This window comes from Cetorhinus maximus, chromosome 11 (genome assembly GCF_964194155.1).
Source record: "Cetorhinus maximus chromosome 11, sCetMax3.hap1.1, whole genome shotgun sequence".
Taxonomy (NCBI): Eukaryota; Metazoa; Chordata; class Chondrichthyes; order Lamniformes; family Cetorhinidae; genus Cetorhinus; species Cetorhinus maximus.
The window spans coordinates 121,709,564-121,726,265 of record NC_135889.1 but is presented as its reverse complement, the minus strand read 5'-3'; the positions used below and the strand labels follow the sequence as shown (position 1 = coordinate 121,726,265).

At 44.8% G+C, this 16,702-nt stretch overlaps 1 protein-coding gene across 2 annotated transcripts in view; it reads right to left on the bottom strand.

Moving 5' to 3' along the window:
* The window catches only part of catip (ciliogenesis associated TTC17 interacting protein), a 38,329-nt gene extending 21,832 nt beyond the window's left edge, over positions 1-16,497 (bottom strand). The window contains exons 1-4 of one of the 2 annotated variants that reach the window (XM_078552672.1): positions 16,417-16,497; positions 8,282-8,601; positions 4,138-4,326; positions 2,185-2,240 (exon numbers count right to left, since the gene is read on the bottom strand). In XM_078552672.1, the coding sequence (XP_078408798.1) occupies positions 2,185-2,240; positions 4,138-4,326; positions 8,282-8,585 (549 nt within the window). In that variant the 5' untranslated portion in view covers positions 8,586-8,601; positions 16,417-16,497. The remainder of the gene's footprint in view (positions 1-2,184; positions 2,241-4,137; positions 4,327-8,281; positions 8,602-16,416) is intronic. The other variant, XM_078552673.1, reaches the window with a different exon arrangement.
* Between the last annotated feature and the right edge of the window lie 205 nt (positions 16,498-16,702).

Sequence of the window (16,702 nt, the reverse complement as noted above, 5' to 3'; positions counted from 1 at the left end):
TTACGATCGTTTATTCGAGCAATTGCAAGGAGGGCACCATCTCAATGCAGCTTGAGACAGCACTCTGCTAAACTACAAGTGTTCACCATATTTATACATTATTGGTCACGTACAAGAACAGTTTCCAGATTCCGATCTCGTCAACATATAGGTTTACATTAAACAGACAAGTCTCTGGTACAAAGGTACATGCATCATCTGGCCCCACCTTCACCCAGGCAGAGACCTGCCTTCCTATCTAAGCTGGGACCATCCATCCTTCCCCTATCTGATGAAGAGCACACAATCTATGTTATTGCCATCCTCTGACTCCAGTCTAACTCCCAATCTATCACTTTTACATTCTTCTTCGTCCAATATGGCCTTGCTGATGCTCGCAAGCCCTGAGAATGTGCAAGGTTCAGCATTCTCTCTGTCACAGCCTGAACTTTAAATGTCACCGACTTAGCAATTGTGGTTTTGCATGCTGGGATATTTTAAGTCAAGTCCCTTGACCGTTACTGTATTCCTTTATTTCCCCCTAACACAGCCCAACTAGTCTGTCTAGCGATTATGCCTCCTCCCTCCCCTCTTCATTGCATCCTGTCAACAAATTGTTCCATCTCTTCACCCATTACTCCTGTGCTCACTGACCTTCATTGGTTCCCAGTCAAGTAACATCTCGCTTTTAAAATCCCTCCATGGCCTTGTCCCTCCCTATCTCTGTAATCTCCTGCAGCCCCACAACCCTCCAAGATCTCTGCGCCCCTGTAATTCTGGCCTCTTGAGCATTTTGATTTTACTGTAATTTTACCACCTTTGGTGGCCAAACCTTCAGTTGCCTGGGCTCCAATCATGGAATTCCCTCCCTTAAACCTACAGGGAGTCCTCACTTAAAGTTGTGATTGCGTTCCTGAAAATCACAACTTCAAGTGAAACGACTTTAAGTGACCCATGCGTTCCCATAGGAATCAGTGTTAAAGCCGGAATTAGGTTCCTTCGGACATCTCTCACCCCGGAAAAACAATGTACAAGCTAAAATACTGTATCGTACAATTGCAACACTGTGTATTGCAAATTAAAATACATCACTAAATATAAAAGAAAAACAATATACAATACTGTAAAATGTTTTTTTAAAAATTACAGTACACTAACCTACATAACAGTACTTTTAGATTGACCAGGCTCTATCTAGTGGCAGGAGTTGGTCAGTGCAGGTAGCAGCTGAAGTCATTACTACCGGCACTGACCAACTTCTGCCACTAGATGGAGGCCAGCACTTCAGTGTGAGTTCAGCAGTGGAGCCAGCAGCAGGAGCTTGGAGCAGAGACAGGAGTGGAGCCAGGAATGCAACAGGGAGTGGAGCAAGAGCAGAGCCAGCAACAGGAGCTGAGCCAGGAGTGGTGCCAGGGACACAGCCAGAAGTGAAGCCATGAGCGTAGCTAGCAGCAGGAGGCAGGGGCGCAGCCAGCATTAGGAGCCAGCAGCAGCAAGAACAGACCCCAGAGCCTAAGGTAAGAATAGAGGTCGGAAGGTGAGGGCAGAAGGTGAGACCAGGAGGCGAGGGCAGGTCAGGTCAGAGGCAATGCTGGGCGGCAAGGTTGGCAGGTGGGAGGAAGAGGGACCGATGGCAAGAGCAGAATTGCCGTGGGGAAGATCAAGTGAGCAGGCAGGAAGGTTCTTCCTACAGAAGAAGAAGCCTGTGGCAAACAATGGTAAAGTGAAACTGGCAAAGTTGGATATATCGACACTACTTTCTCAACAACGTTAAAGTGAATCAACGTAAAGTGAGGATTTACTGTATCTGCCTCTCTCTTTAAGATGCTCATGAAAACCTGCCTCTTTGACCAAGCTTTCTGGTCACTTGTCCTAATATCTCTTCACAGTGTCAAATTTTACTTTATAACACTCCTTTGAAGTGCCTTGTATGTTTTGTTACATTAGAAGTGCTATGTAAATTCAAATTGTTGTTGCTGTTGTTCCCTTCTCCATCATTTGCATACCTAGCTTCCCCTTACAGGCATCTCTGCTATTCACCTCAACTACTCCATGTGGTAACGAGTTCCACATTCTCACCGCTCTCTGGGTAAAGAAACTTCTCTTGAATTTCCTACTGGATTTATTGGTATCTATGTTCCCTAGTTTTTAGCCTACCCCACAAGTGCAAACGTCAAAGCAAAAAGCAGTAAGACAATGAGTTACCTTTATATATTCATGGTGATAGTGTTCCAACGTTTCAAGATTTTGAGTGAGGTAAGCTGTAAAATAAAGTCAGGTTTTAGACGTTCCCCAAGAGAGGTTATCGCATAACTTGGCTTCACACTGAAGCCAGAAGGTCACTGACTCTGCTCAATGAGCTGGGAGAGACCAGATAAGTCAAGCCTCGATTGCAACTCTCGATCACCAACCAGCAATTCTGAATTCAGCTTTTTAAAAATCCTGAATAAAAGTGCAGTGTTGGTAAAAAATGACCACAAAGCTGTTGGATTGTTGTCAAAACCCAATTTGCTCTCTGATGTCCTTTATGGGTAGGAAACCTGCCATCCTTTATGTGACTCCAGTCCCATACCAATGCGGCTGACTCCTGTGTGCTCTGTGATGTGGCACAGCAAGCCACTCAGCGGTACTATAACTCACCATGTCTCAGGACAACCAAGGGATGGGTGACCAGTGCCCACCTTGCCAGCAATGCCCACATCCTGAGAATTAATTTTTAAAGGATGATCAGCACCTGAATCAATCAAACGATTGTCTTGCCCAAGAGTGCTGAGGACAAACTCTCATCAGACACTGAACAGGAATTTGTTGAGAGAGGGAATTCTTTATGATTACTTCTCAAAGAAAGAACAAATTTGCATTTCTGCAGGGTCTTTCAAGGTCTCAGGCAATTCCAAGGTACTTTACAGCCAATGAAGTACTTTTGAAGTGTAATTACTGTTGTAGGAAAGATGGCAGCCAACTTGTGCACAGCAAGCTCCCACACACAGCAATGTGATAAATGATCAGATAATCTCTTTAAGTGATTTAGTTGAGAGATAAATATTGACCAGTTTACCACAGAGAACGCCCCTGCTCTTCTTCAAAATAGTACCTTGGGTTCTTTTACACCCACCTGCCTGTCTCATCTGAAAGACAGCACCTCCAACAGTGCAGTACTCCCTTAGTGCTGCACTGGAGTGTCAGCCTAGATTTTGTGCTCAAGTTTCTGCAATTGGACTTAAAGGCACAACTTTCCAACTGATTATTAACATTATCAAACCCATCTTGCTAACTAAATCAACAAAAAATTAAAATAAACTGTGCCACAGGTTTGATGCTGGCTTTTCACCTTTAGTACAATGCCAGTTGAGGGAGCTTGCTGTACATAAATTGGCTGCCGTATCTCCTACATTACAACAGTGACTACACTTTGAATATACTTCATTCTCCGCGAAGCACTTTGGGACATCCTGAGGCTCTGAAAGGTGCTATATAACTGCAAGTCTTTCTTCTATTAAGTCAGGTCTGAGTCAGGCCTCTGCAACGCTGGTTTGTAAGTTATGGCTTTGGAAGTGGAAGATTCTGCGTTAGTCTTCAGCACCACAGCTACTGCCGATGAAGCAGCTTGGTAAATGCATCATATGTGTGCAGCACTGTGCCATTCAGGACAGATCTGATTCTTGGTCTGAGTTGATCTCAGCCAGGACCGACAACAGTTGGTATTCGGCAACTCTGAGCGAAAGTAAATAATGAACCAGGATTTCTGCTCCTGAATGTTATCCAGTGAGCCTCGCTGGCTCAGCTGCGATGCCCTATACAGTCAAATGGCCTACTGCCTAAACTGGAAGGAGGATGGTTTTCAATGCCAACACAAGTGCAGCCCAACTGAAGCCAACATTTACAGGTGGGGAGGGGTGTAATGAAGTATTGGACTGGAGGAAGAGGAAGATATATAAAGCTTTTTAAAAATTCTTATGCAGGATGTGGGCATCGCTGGTTGGGCCAGCAGTTATTGCCCACCCCTAGTTGCCCTTGAGAAGGTGGTGGTGAGCTGCCTTCTTGAACCGCTGCAGTCCATGTGGTGTAGGGACACCTACAGTGCTGTTAAGGAGGGAGTTCCAGGATTTAGACCCAGTGACAGTACTCTAAAAGCTCAGGGATGTGGCTGAGACGTACCTGAGATGGATGTTCCACATGGAATTGAGTCAATGGAGCCGTGGCTGTTGGCATGAACGCTTAAACATGAGGAGAAGGAGTTATACAAGATGGGCAGAACAGAGATGGTAAATTCACCAAGCTCTCTCCCTGTATCAGAAATCGTCACCAGGGAGTCCGTGAAGTGAAGCGTCTGCAATTCCTTCGTTGCTGAAACACACAATTCATCGCCTCGAAAATCAGCAGAGTTGTTAAAAATGGACAGCGTAGTGTTCTTTCACCCCTGGCATCTGAGTTCAGTTGTAGCCCTGACTGATACAACAACAACTTGTATTTATGTAGTGCCTTTAAAATTGTTATGATATGGCAGTTGGTAATTGCCGGACTGACCAATTCCCAAAAGGAAACTTGGCCAGCCTATCACAATGACTTGAAATTTGTATTTTTATTATGAGAAGGTATATGCACTGAAGTCAGAAGTCAGGGGGAGCTTTACTCTGTATCTAACCCCGTGCTGTACCTGTCCTGGGAGTGTTTGATGAGGACAGTGTAGAGGGAGCTTTACTCTGTATCTAACCCCGTGCTGTACCTGTCCTGGGAGTGTTTGACGGGGACAGTGCAGAGGAAGCTTTACTCTGTATCTAACCCCGTGCTGTACCTGTCCTGGGAGTGTTTGATGAGGACAGTGTAGAGGGACCTTTATTCTGTATCTAACCCCGTGCTGTACCTGTCCTAGGAGTGTTTGATGGGGACAGTGTAGAGGGACCTTTAGTTTGTATAGAACCCCTGCTGTACCTGTTTTGGTTCCATCTGATTTCAAATACCTCCATGGCCTCGACCCATCACATCTCTGTAATTTTCTTCAATCCCACAACCCTCCAAGGTATCCTCTAATTCTAACCTCTTGAGCATCCCCAATTTTAATCGCTCCACCATTGATGGTTGTGCCTTCAGCTGCCTGGTCCCTAAGCTCTGGAATTCCCTTCCTAAATCTCCCTGCTTCTCTTTCCTTCTTTAAGGTGTCCTTTTAAAAATACCTCTTTGGCCAAGCTTTTGGTCAACTGCTTTATGTGGTTTGGTGTCAAGTTTTGCTTTATAACACTCCTGCGAATTGCTTTTGAACATTTTATTTTGTTAAAGATGTTTTATAAATATAAATTTTTATTGTTGCACAAGACCTGGAAGTACTTGATGCTCAGAGCCTGTGCCTGACATGGCATGTGTTGAAGATGCAAACATACAGAAACAGACACACAACTGTAACCAGCCACAGAGTAGAGTGGCACTGTAGGAACCATAACGTGGCAGCATTTCCCCCACCATGCTTTCCCTCAACAAGCTTCTTGTGTCAGCTACACGAGAGAGGAGTCAACCAGTGAATGGAACGCATCACCCCACCAGGTGGGAATATAGGAAGTTCTAACCCTTGCCAAACATTGCATGTACAGGTTTGATATCAAAAGTTTCAGCAACCATACACACGTGTACATCACTGTTATCCAATAGAAATTGCCAACTAGTACCAGGTGTGGTATTTAAGCATATCTGAATAGAAAACACCATACACACAAGACAGGTAAATGTTCTTCAGATATATGTATAAATTCACTGAACATCTACGAGCATTCTGCTTGGTGACCTAATAGAGGTCTTTAAAATTCTGAAAGGTTTTAATAGAGTGGATACTGAGAGGATGTTTCGTCTTGAAGGGGAAGAGCATAACTAGTGGCCACCAATATAAGGTAGCCGCCAAGAAATCCAATAGGAAATTCAGAAGAAACTTCCTCACCCAAAGAGTGGTGAGAATGTGGAACTCGCTCCCACAGAGAATGGCTGAAGTGAATTTAAGGGAAGCTAGGCAAGCATATGAAGAATGGGGAATAGAGGGTTGTAATGATAGATTTAGACGAGGAAAGATGAGAGTCAAGTAGAGCATCAACACTGGCCTGGTTTGGTTGGGCCAAATGGTCTGCTTCTGTGCCGTATATCCTATGTATTCCTATGTAAGGATCCAAAGCCCTCACGGCCATCAAAAAGTAATCACAAACTATGCTTTTCCTCTTGCCATTTTACAAACAAATGCACAGAAGTTTCATCCGAACATGTGCCAGCTTGAATATAAAAATCACACGACTAAAAACAGTGTCAATTGTGTCGTTCAGCAATCAGAATGCAGGATTCCCAATTAGTTACATGTGGATAGAATATGGGACAACAGTGATGAACAGACACATACATCTTGAATATTGCTGAAAAGAGAGACAAGTTGCTGAAGCTTTTTGCCTTGCATTCATCAGGACTCAGCGGCTACCTTATATCAAGAATACCAAATTTCAAATGATCCACAACAATTTATACTACAGGAAAAAAGAAATTTATACTACAGTTGGCAAGTCAACTCTGATTATCTTAAATTGGTTGTTGGTGTAGCTGTTAGCACACTCAGGATTGTCCAGCAAGTGCTGCCTGTCACAAAACTACCATATTTTTCATAATATTATTGTAGGCTTATGTTTATGTGCATGTGGATGGTTCTGTCTGTGTGGCTGATTTAATTGAATCAGAGTCGGATAGACTGCAAGGTTGAAATTATCAAGCGTTAGGTGTAAAAAGGGTATTTGAAATGCTAATGAGTGAGCTAGGGTAAAAGTCTCAGCAGATAGGGTATGAATGAAATTTGCATTTTAAAATAAGTGGAGAGGCATTTGGTTTTCAAAGAAACATGATAAAGTTTTACAACCGACAGGATAAATAGAGCAAGGTTATTTGTGTTTACTTTGATATGTTTACTTTTCCCAGAAGGAAAAGGCCATATTGACAACATGAAAGATTTTTACACTATGACAAAAGTAAATTCCAGAGTCATATGGGAACAAAGGCATTTACAGATTAAAGAGGAGGAAATATATTTTAAAAAGGATGGAATTTGTATCGGGGGTGGCTGTGTAAGATCCAAAAGATACACCATATGAAACAGACTTGGGGAAACAGCTTCTAACCACGTTGCAGAAGTCTACTGTTCCAGTAACCAAAGTTGTGTTAAAAGCCTTTGGAATTCCACTGTAGAGTGGGTGCTTGTGGTAACCTTGCTGGATGCCTCTCTAAATTTAAAATCTATTTTGGACTGTTGCCTTAAAGTGGGTGTATAGGTGAGAGTCAGGTTAATTAGGAATTAACTGTAATTCCTATATGTTAAATAACTGTAATCTTATGTATGTGTTTTATTCTTGTCTTTTGTTAATAAATGTTTTAATTTAATTTTTTTAATCTCTAAAGGCGTTAGTGAACTCATTACTTCTGAATTCAGTGGTGCACAAACCTTCTTGTAATAAATACAAATAGCAAAACCATTGTGTTGAGTGGCCTAGGTTCCCTAGTGGATTTGGTCAGCCTGGCAAATACCACCTGTCGTATCATAACATGTCCAATCGTGGAATCACATCTAAAAGTAGATGGTCCATTTTGGATTTTGCAAGTGTGGTCTGGTTGAGTACGGTCTGTACTCTGCCCATTATGGATAACTGAAGGAACATGCTGTTTGATTCGATCAGCCAATCACTGGGATGTACGATGTATCAGTCATGGCTCATTTACACTTGCTTGAAGCGACATACAATCCTACACAGGGACCAGTTCTCTGCAAACAAAAGGACTATGCTCAAGCCTTGTGCCTTTTTTTGAATTAACTGGGAGCTTGGGGAGCCTATTGTTCCCTGTTGCTATCTCCATGGCAATGCCTCGGCCAATCAGTTGACTTGCCAACCAATCAGCACCCTTTTCTCCAATGATATAAATTGTTGTGATCGTTTGAAATTTGGCATTCTTGTGTTTGTCCTGATCAATGCAAGAAGAAAAGTTTCGGCAAAATATCTCTCTTTTCAGTAATATTCACGTTCTGTACTACCAAGCAACTGTTTGAACACACATGTCTATTTGTGGTCAGGCAGAGGAAGGGGCATACACAACAATCCTGGTTGGTATGGTGGAAAAACTCAGCAGGTCTGACAGCATCTGGGGAGAGAAAGACAGAGTTAACGTTTCGAATCTCTAATGCTGAGTTTTTCCAGCATTTTTTGTTTTTGTTTCAGATTTCCAGCATCTGCAGTATTTTGCCTTTATCTGGCTAATATGGTGCTAGCTTCAGTTCTAGAAGTTGGACACTTACTGATTGAAGTTAGGAAATTAATGGCTTCAGGACTGACTGTTGGCAAAAGCTCTGATGATGGCTGTTCTGGAGGTGATGCCTGACCTGGGGGTGCCAGTTGGTCTTCTGCCACGGGCTGACCTGGGGGTGCCAGTTGGTCTTCTGCCGCGGGCTGACCTGGGGATGCCAGCTGTCCAAGCTGATCCGAAGATTCTTGGTGAGCCAGCTCTCCCAGAGAGATATCCAGCTCTGGGGATTCCAGCCGTTCTGGAGATGCCAAATCTTCTAAGGGTGCCACCGCATCTGGAAATTCAGACATCGACATTCTGCAACCTGCCTCCCTACAAGACAAAAGGTAAAGTTCAGGAGAACGAAGGGACCTGTTTGGCTCGTGTAGCTCAAAACGAATAATTAAACCCTGTGCTATTCAAGAAAGCAACATCTTCCCCCTTTCCCCCCAATAGTTTCCCTCTCCCTTCTCCCTTTGCGAAGGTGCTGACATGTGCTGGGCTCTGTATCTACAGTGACTCACAGTCACACATCATGAAGCAGATATCCAAAGAAACACCTTTCAGAAGAACTGATATATTCAAGTGAGATCTCAAAACACCAAAAGAAAAAGGACTGCTCTCAAGCGTGGCCAGAACTCCGCACTCACCGAAATGATACCAGGGTGGTTTTTTTCATTTGTTCTTGGACATGAGGCAAAAAGGGTTAAATTACAAGGACAGGTTGCATGGACTAGGCTTGTATTCCATTGAGTATAAGACCATAAGACATAGGAGCAGAAATTAGGGCATACAGCCCATCGAGTCTGCTCCGCCATTCAATCATGGTTGATAAGTTTCTCAACCGCATTCTCCCGCCTTCTCCCCGTAACCTTTGATCCCCTTACCAATCAAGAACCTATCTATCTCGGTCTTAAATATACTCAATGACCTGGCCTCCACAGCCTTCTGTGGCAATGAATTCCATAGATTCACCACTCTCTGGCTAAAGAAGTTTCTCCTCATCTCTGTTCTAAAAGGTCTTCCCTTTACTCTGAGGCTGTGCCCTCGGGTCCTAGTCTCTCCTACTAATGGAAACATCTTCCCCACATCCACTCTATCCAGGCCTTTCGGTATTCTGTAAGTTTCAATCAGATCCCCCCTCATCCTTCTAAACTCCATCGAGTATAGACCCAGAGTCCTCAAACGCTCCTCATATGTTAAGCCTTTCATTCCCGGGATCGTTCTCTGGACCCTCTTCAGGGCCAGCACATCCTTCCTGAGATACGGGGCCCAAAATTGCTCACAATATTCTAAATGTGGTCTGACCAGAGCCTTATATAGCCTCAGCAGCGCATCCCTGCTTTTATATTCTAGTCCTTTCGAAATAAATGCCAACATTGCATTTGCCTTCCTAACTACTGACTCAACCTGCAAGTTAACCTTACGAGAATCCTGGACTATGACTCCCAAGTCCCTTTGCACTCCAGACTTCTGAATTCTCTCCCCATTTAGAAAATAGTCTATGCCTCTATTCTTCCTACCAAAGTGCATGACCTCACACTTCCCCACGTTGAATTCCATCTGCCACTTCTTTGCCCATTCTCCTAACCTGTCCAAATCCTTCTACAGCCTCCCCACCTCCTCAATACTACCTGTTCCTCCACCTATCTTTGTATCATCTGCAAACTTAGCCAGAATGCCCTCAGTTCCTTCATCTAGATCATTAATGTATAAAGTGAAAAGTTGTGGTCCCAACACTGATCCCTGCGGAACTCCACTAGTCACCGGCCGCCATCCTGAGAAGGACCCCCTTATCCCCACTCTCTGCCTCCTGCCAGACAGCCAATCTTCTATCCATGCTAGTACCTTGCCTCGAACACCATGGGCTCTTATCTTACTGAGCAGCCTCCTGTGCGGCACCTTGTCAAAGGCCTTCTGGAAGTCCAAGTAGATAACATCCATTGGCTCTCCTTTGTCTAACCTACTCGTTACCTCCTCAAAGAATTCTAACAGATTTGTCAGGCATGACCTCCCCTTGATGATACCATGCTGACTTTGCCCTATTTTACCATGCACTTCCAAGTATTCTGAAATCTCATCCTTAATAATGGACTCTAAAATCTTACCAACCACTGAGGTCAGGCTAATCGGCCTGTAATTTCCCGTCTTTTGCCTCACTCCCTTCTTAAACAGGGGGGTTACATTAGCGATTTTCCAGTCCTCTGGGATCCTCCCTGACTCCAGTGATTCCTGAAAGATCGCCACTAACGCCTCCACTATCGCTTCAGCTATCTCCTTCAGAACTCTGGGGTGTAATCCATCTGGTCCAGGTGATTTATCCACCTTCAGACCTTTCAGTTTTTCTAGCACCTTCAGTATGGCCACCATACTCACCTCTGCCCCACGACTCTCTTGAACTTTGGGGATGTCACTCGTGTCTTCCACTGTGAAGACTGACGCAAAGTACCTATTCAGTTCCTCCGCCATTTCTTTGTTCCCCACTACTACTTCTCCAGCGTCATTTTCCAGATGCCCAATGTCCACTTTTGCCTCTCTCTTACCCTTTATATATCTAAAAAATACTCTTGCAATCTTCTTTTATATTACTGGCTAGTTTACCCTCATATTTAATCTTCTCCCTCCTTATTTCTTTTTTAGTTGTATAAAAGATTATGGGATGATTGAATTGAAAAGTTTATGACGGTTAAAGGCGTTGACAGGGTCGATGGAGAACAATTATCACCTCTGGTTAGGGGGTGGTGGGGGAGTCCAGAATAAGGAGGCATGGCTTAAAATTAGAACCAGGCCATTCAGGGGTGATGTCAGGAAGCACTTCTTCACACAAAGAGGAGTGGAAATCTGGAACTCTCTCCCCACACAACACTGTAGATGCTGGGGCCCAATTGAAAATTTCAAAACTGGGATTGATAGATTTGTTAGAGAAGGGTATAAAGGGATATGGAACCAAGGTGAGTAGATGGAGTTAAAATACAGATCAGCCATGATCGCATTGAATGATAGAACAGCTGGAGAGGCTGAATGACCTCCTCCTGTTCCTATATAGACAAACATTTTTCTTCCTTCTGATGATGCTGACGGTTGCTGGGGTAGAATTGTACGGATACTGGCAATCTCGGCCACCTTGCCCCACTTCCCATTTATCACCCAGATAGTGGGTGTGGGACCATCATAGACTGATTAAATCCTGTCTTTACCCAGAGTCTGTGCACCTGCATTTGCTTTCCAGGGCAGGGCATTCCAGATCATAACACTCCTCATCTCCTGGCATTTTTGCCAATTACCTTAGGTCTGAGTCCTCTGGTTACTGATGCTCTTTATTTACTCAATCAAAATCTTCCATGATTTTGAAAGCCTCTATTCAATCTTCTCTTAACCTTCTCTTCTCCAAGGAGAACAATTCGAGCTTCTCCAGTGTCTCTACATAACAGAAGTCCCTCACCCTGCTACCAGTCTACTAAATCTCCTCTGCACCCTTTCCAAAGCCTTGGTGTCTGGTCTAAAGTGTGGTGCCCTGTGCTTTGCCTGGTTCCCAACTAGTACTAATATGTCTGTGAAGGGCACTCAGTATGCAAGCACAAGGGGATAACCTCTTTCAAAGAGCCAGCACAGTCATGATGGGCCAAATGGCCTCTTTCTGTGCTGTATTATTCTCTCCTCAAAAGAAGGCCTTGCACATATTGCGTTGAGTGAAATAAAAACCAGCATAGCTGGTTAGGCTGAATTCTTGATGATGGACATTGAAATCTGCAGAGAGAGTACATTCTGTGCCCTTGCTACCCTCAGTGCTTCTCCCAAGTGGTATTCAACATGGAGGAGTATTGATTCATCAGCAGAGGGGGTGAGTGGTCAGTGGTAATCAGCGGGAGGTTTCCTTGTCCTGATGCCATGAGACTTCATGGAGTTCAGGGTCAATGTTGAGGACTCACAGGGCAACTCACTCCCAACTGTTTACAACTGAGCTGCCACCTCTGCTGGGTTTGGCCTGCTGATGGGTAAGGACATATCCAGGGATGGTGATGGTGGTGTCTGGAACACTGTCTGTGGGCTATGATTCTGTGAGTATGTCAGGCTGTTGCTTGTCTAGTCTCTCCTGACCTTGCAAGGTCCCAGATGTTGGTGAGGAGGACTTTGTTAGGTTGACTGGGCTGGGTGTGCCTTTATCATGTCCAGTGCCTCAGTTGATCTGTCCAATATTATTCTTGTTAGGCTTTTTTGGAGCAGTTTGATACAACTGAGTAGATTGCTAGGCGATTTCAGAGTGCACGTAAGTCAATGACATTTCTGTGGGTCTGGAGTCCCATATAGGTCAGACAGCGTAAGGATGGCAGATTTCCTTCCCTAAAGGACATTAGTGAACCAGGTGAGTTTTTATTTATGTTTCAGTAGTTTCATGGTCACCATTACCAAGATGAGCTTTTTATTCCAAATTTATTTCATGATTTTTTTTTTATTATTCATTCATGAGGGATGTGGGCTTTGCTGGCTGTGCCAGCATTTATTGCCCATCCCTAGTTGCCCTTGAGAAGGTGGTGGTGAGCTGCCTTCTTGAACCGCTGCAGTCCATGTGGTGTGAGTACTCCCACCGTGCTGTTAGGAAGGGAGTTCCAGGATTTTGACCCAGCGACTGTGAAGGAATTACGATATATTTCCAAGTCAGGATGTTGAGTGACTTGGAGGGGAACTTCTAGGCGGTGGTGTTCCCATATATCTGCTGCCCTTGTCCTTCTAGATGGTAGTGGTCATGGGTTTGGAAGGTGCTATCGAAGGAGCCTTGGTGAATTCCTGCAGTGCATCTTGTAGATGGTGCACACTGCTGCTACTGTGTGTTGGTGGTGGAGGGAGTGAATGTTTGCAGATGTGGTGCTAATCAAGCGGGCTGCTTTGCCCTGGATGGTGTCAAGCTTCTTGAGTGTTATGGGAGCTCGCACTCATCCAGGCAAGTGGGGAATATTCCATCACACTCCTGACTTGTGCCTTGTAGATGGTGGACAGGCTTTGGGGAGTCAGGAGGTGAGTTACTCGTCGCACGATTCCTAGCCTCTGACCTGCCTCTGACCTGAATTTAAATTTTCCAGATGCCATGGTGGATACTGATTTCTGGATCATGAGCCCAGGCCTTTGGATTACTAGTCCAGTAACATAACCACCATGCTAACCATTTAAATTAATGCCTTTCTTCAAGGGAGTGAGAAGTGCAATACCATCTGCATGTTAGGCACTGTTGGCAATCAAACAATAAAATTCATGCCTTCAATATGCTCTCTGTCACATATCAACCTGTTTCCTGACACTGAACTGAACTGAAGAATTTAAAAGGGGTGAGACAGCAGGTGTACAGTAACATTTTTACTTTAAACAGTGGACGTGGCCTCAAGCTGCAACCACAATTGTTTCTGCATTCACGATGATTGGGTGAGACCCCTAGGCTGCAGATGTGTAGTTATTACCACAACCTAAATAATTGTTTCAGATCCATACATGCCTCAGAATCAGTGGCTGTCCTCCTGGTGTTTTCCTCTGCGTTGAACACAAATTAAGCTACAAAGTCATTTTAACTTTTATTCTGCTATTAAAACCTACTCTGGACCAAAGCTTTAGGGGAGAATTTTCTCCCTGCCGGGCGGGCCGGTAGAGAGCAGACGCGGGCGGGCATGGAGCCGATCGCTGCTATTTTACATGCAGCGTGATGCACACCCGGGAAGCGCTCAGCGCTACCTGTGCGGGCGGGGGGAGGAGGGAGAGTCAGAGCCAGCGCTCTTAGAAATCTCCCTGAGGCAGCTCTGTGCCTCAGGGAGATTAAGTTCAGTCATAAAGATGGGAAAAACAAAAAGATAAAATTATTCAGACATGTCACCTCATGTGACATTGTCACATGAGCTGGGGCCCGTTTATGAATTTTCATAAAACATTTTATTTAATTAATAAACCCTTCATGAAACCTCATCCCACCCGTGGATGAGGTTCCATGAAAAATGCGAAGGCCGTCTGGGCTCTTCACCTGCCTGCCACCCTTAAGGTTGGACGGGCAGGCCTGACAAGTACTTTAATTAGTTCACTAATGGCCTTAACAGGCCTTTGACGGTTCGGAGGGCACGCACCGGAGTTGGCTGCGCGCCCGCCGAACTGAAGATCAGAATTTTACTCATTATATTCGATTCTGTCCTTAGTCTTTAATACTATCATTACCACTCCCTTTGTCTTGTGTTCCATGACATCTTTGTCATTTAATCTCTCCTGCCTCCAACCTATCCATCCTTCTATTTTGCTCCATCTGCCCCTTCCCCTTTTTTCAGCAGCATTAAACCCATCACATTTGTACCTCTCTCCAGTTCTGTAGAAGTCTTATTGGACTTGAAAGGTTAGCTCTGTTTCTCTCTCCACAGATGCTGAAAGACCGGCTGTGTTTTTCCAGCATTTTCTGTTTTATTATTGTTATTTTAACCCTATTTCAGGCTAGGAAGGTATGTAGAGTGTAATTTGAAAAGCAGATTGCTGCTATATTTGTTGACTTCTAATCTTTCAAAATGGGAATCGCTTGTGGGCAGAGCAGTGTGTACCATCTACAAGATGCACTGCAGCAACTCGACAAGGCTCCTTCGACAGCACTTTCTAAATCCACTACCTCTACCATCTCAAAGGACAAGGACAGCAGATGCATGGGAACACCACCACCTGCAAGTTCCCCTCCAAGTCATACACCATCCTAACTTGGAAATATATTGCTGCTCCTGTCCTGTTATTATAATGGACTTATTTACTGTACAAGACACAAGGCACCGATCGCTCATAAGGGTTTGGGGAAAATATGTTGTGGGTTCATTTGTTAAACACGAGAACATTTATGCAATGGTAGAAAGCTTGAAGGAATCAGAGCTGTGTTGTGCTCTGCTCAAAGCAAAAGTGAAGCTAAAACCGGATCACGTGACACATTTCCCTTATAGTGATGTCATGCTGACATCGCTTAAAGGCATATTACAACAGTTCCTTCACTGTAGCTGGGTCAAAATCCTGGAACTCCCTCCTTAACAGCACAGTGGGTGTACCCACACCACCAACTTCTTAAGGGCAACTCTTTCTCTCTCAGGAGATCTGCTGTCATGATATGCCACGCTCGTCTGCCTTGCACGAACCTCAAGGGAATTAGGGATGGGTAATAAATGCTGGGCTCGTCAGCAACGCCCACATCCCATGAAAGAATAAATGAAACCTACAGAGGAGGAATGGCCATTACAGGTAAAGTGCAGGAGGGAAGCCAGCCCAGATGGTACTATATTCCAGCCTGAGTCAAAATCACTAGGATAGCAAGAGCAGAAGTTGAGCAATGGGTTGACAATGTCATAAACGGGTGCCTGAAAGAGAACATCTCCATCTCACTGAAAATAGGGTCCTTCACATTCCCACCAATCAGAAGCCAATTGCAGGGACAACAACCTTGATGGATAGCTAATCCAACCAATAGGCTGGGTCAAAACCCCTTGGATGGACAGCCAATCCAACCAATAGGTTTGGTCAAACCCCTTGGATGGACAGCCAATCCAACCAATAGGCTTGGTCAAACCCCTTGGATGGACAGCCAATCCAACCAATAGGTTGGGTCAAACCCCTTGGATGGACAGCCAATCCAACCAATAGGCTAGGTCAAGCAATGTGGTTGACTCTTAAAATGCCATCTGAACAAGGGCAATTAGGGACGGGCAATAAATGCTGGCCTAGCCAGCGAAGCCCACATTCAATTAATGAATTAAAAAAAGCTGCCTGATGAACTGCAATCCAACCAATGGGCTAGGTCATGCTCCTTGATGGAAAGCCCATCCAGCCATTCAGGAGACAGATCTGTTCATTTTCCGCGCCCACCTTCCCCCTTTAGCCAATCCGCGTGCGATAAGAAGGGCAACGCCGGCTTTGATGGACAGCTCCGGCGGCCAATCAGTGGACAGATCCGGTCACCGGGACAACCAAAGCAACAATCAGCAACTGACAGACGCCGAGGTCCCTGGACGGTGAACAAGACCGGGGTGGGGGGGTCGAGTACAAACGAGTTAATTTGCTTTTTTTTCTTAAGAGTTTAGATTAAATGTTAGAATAGAGGGCGGTGGGAGGAGGGGGTAGAAATCAGATTTCGGATCGAACAATAAAGTTTCTCACCGCCAGCCTGTAGAGGAATCCGCATCCGCTGCGAGTTAACGGCTCCCAGGCGCTCGAGACTCTCAACGCGTTGCCTGGCGCCGGTTACCATGGAGACGGGAACGCCTCCGTCCGCTCCAGGACCCCCACACCTCCCTTCGCATAGCTGTCTTCCCCACTGCCCGTCATCGCCATGGCAACAAGGACCTTTTTTAATACGTAGGCCATTCAGCCCATCCAGCCTTAGGGTTGCCAACTGTGATGATATAGAAGCAAAATAGTGCGATTGCTGGAGATCTGAAATAAG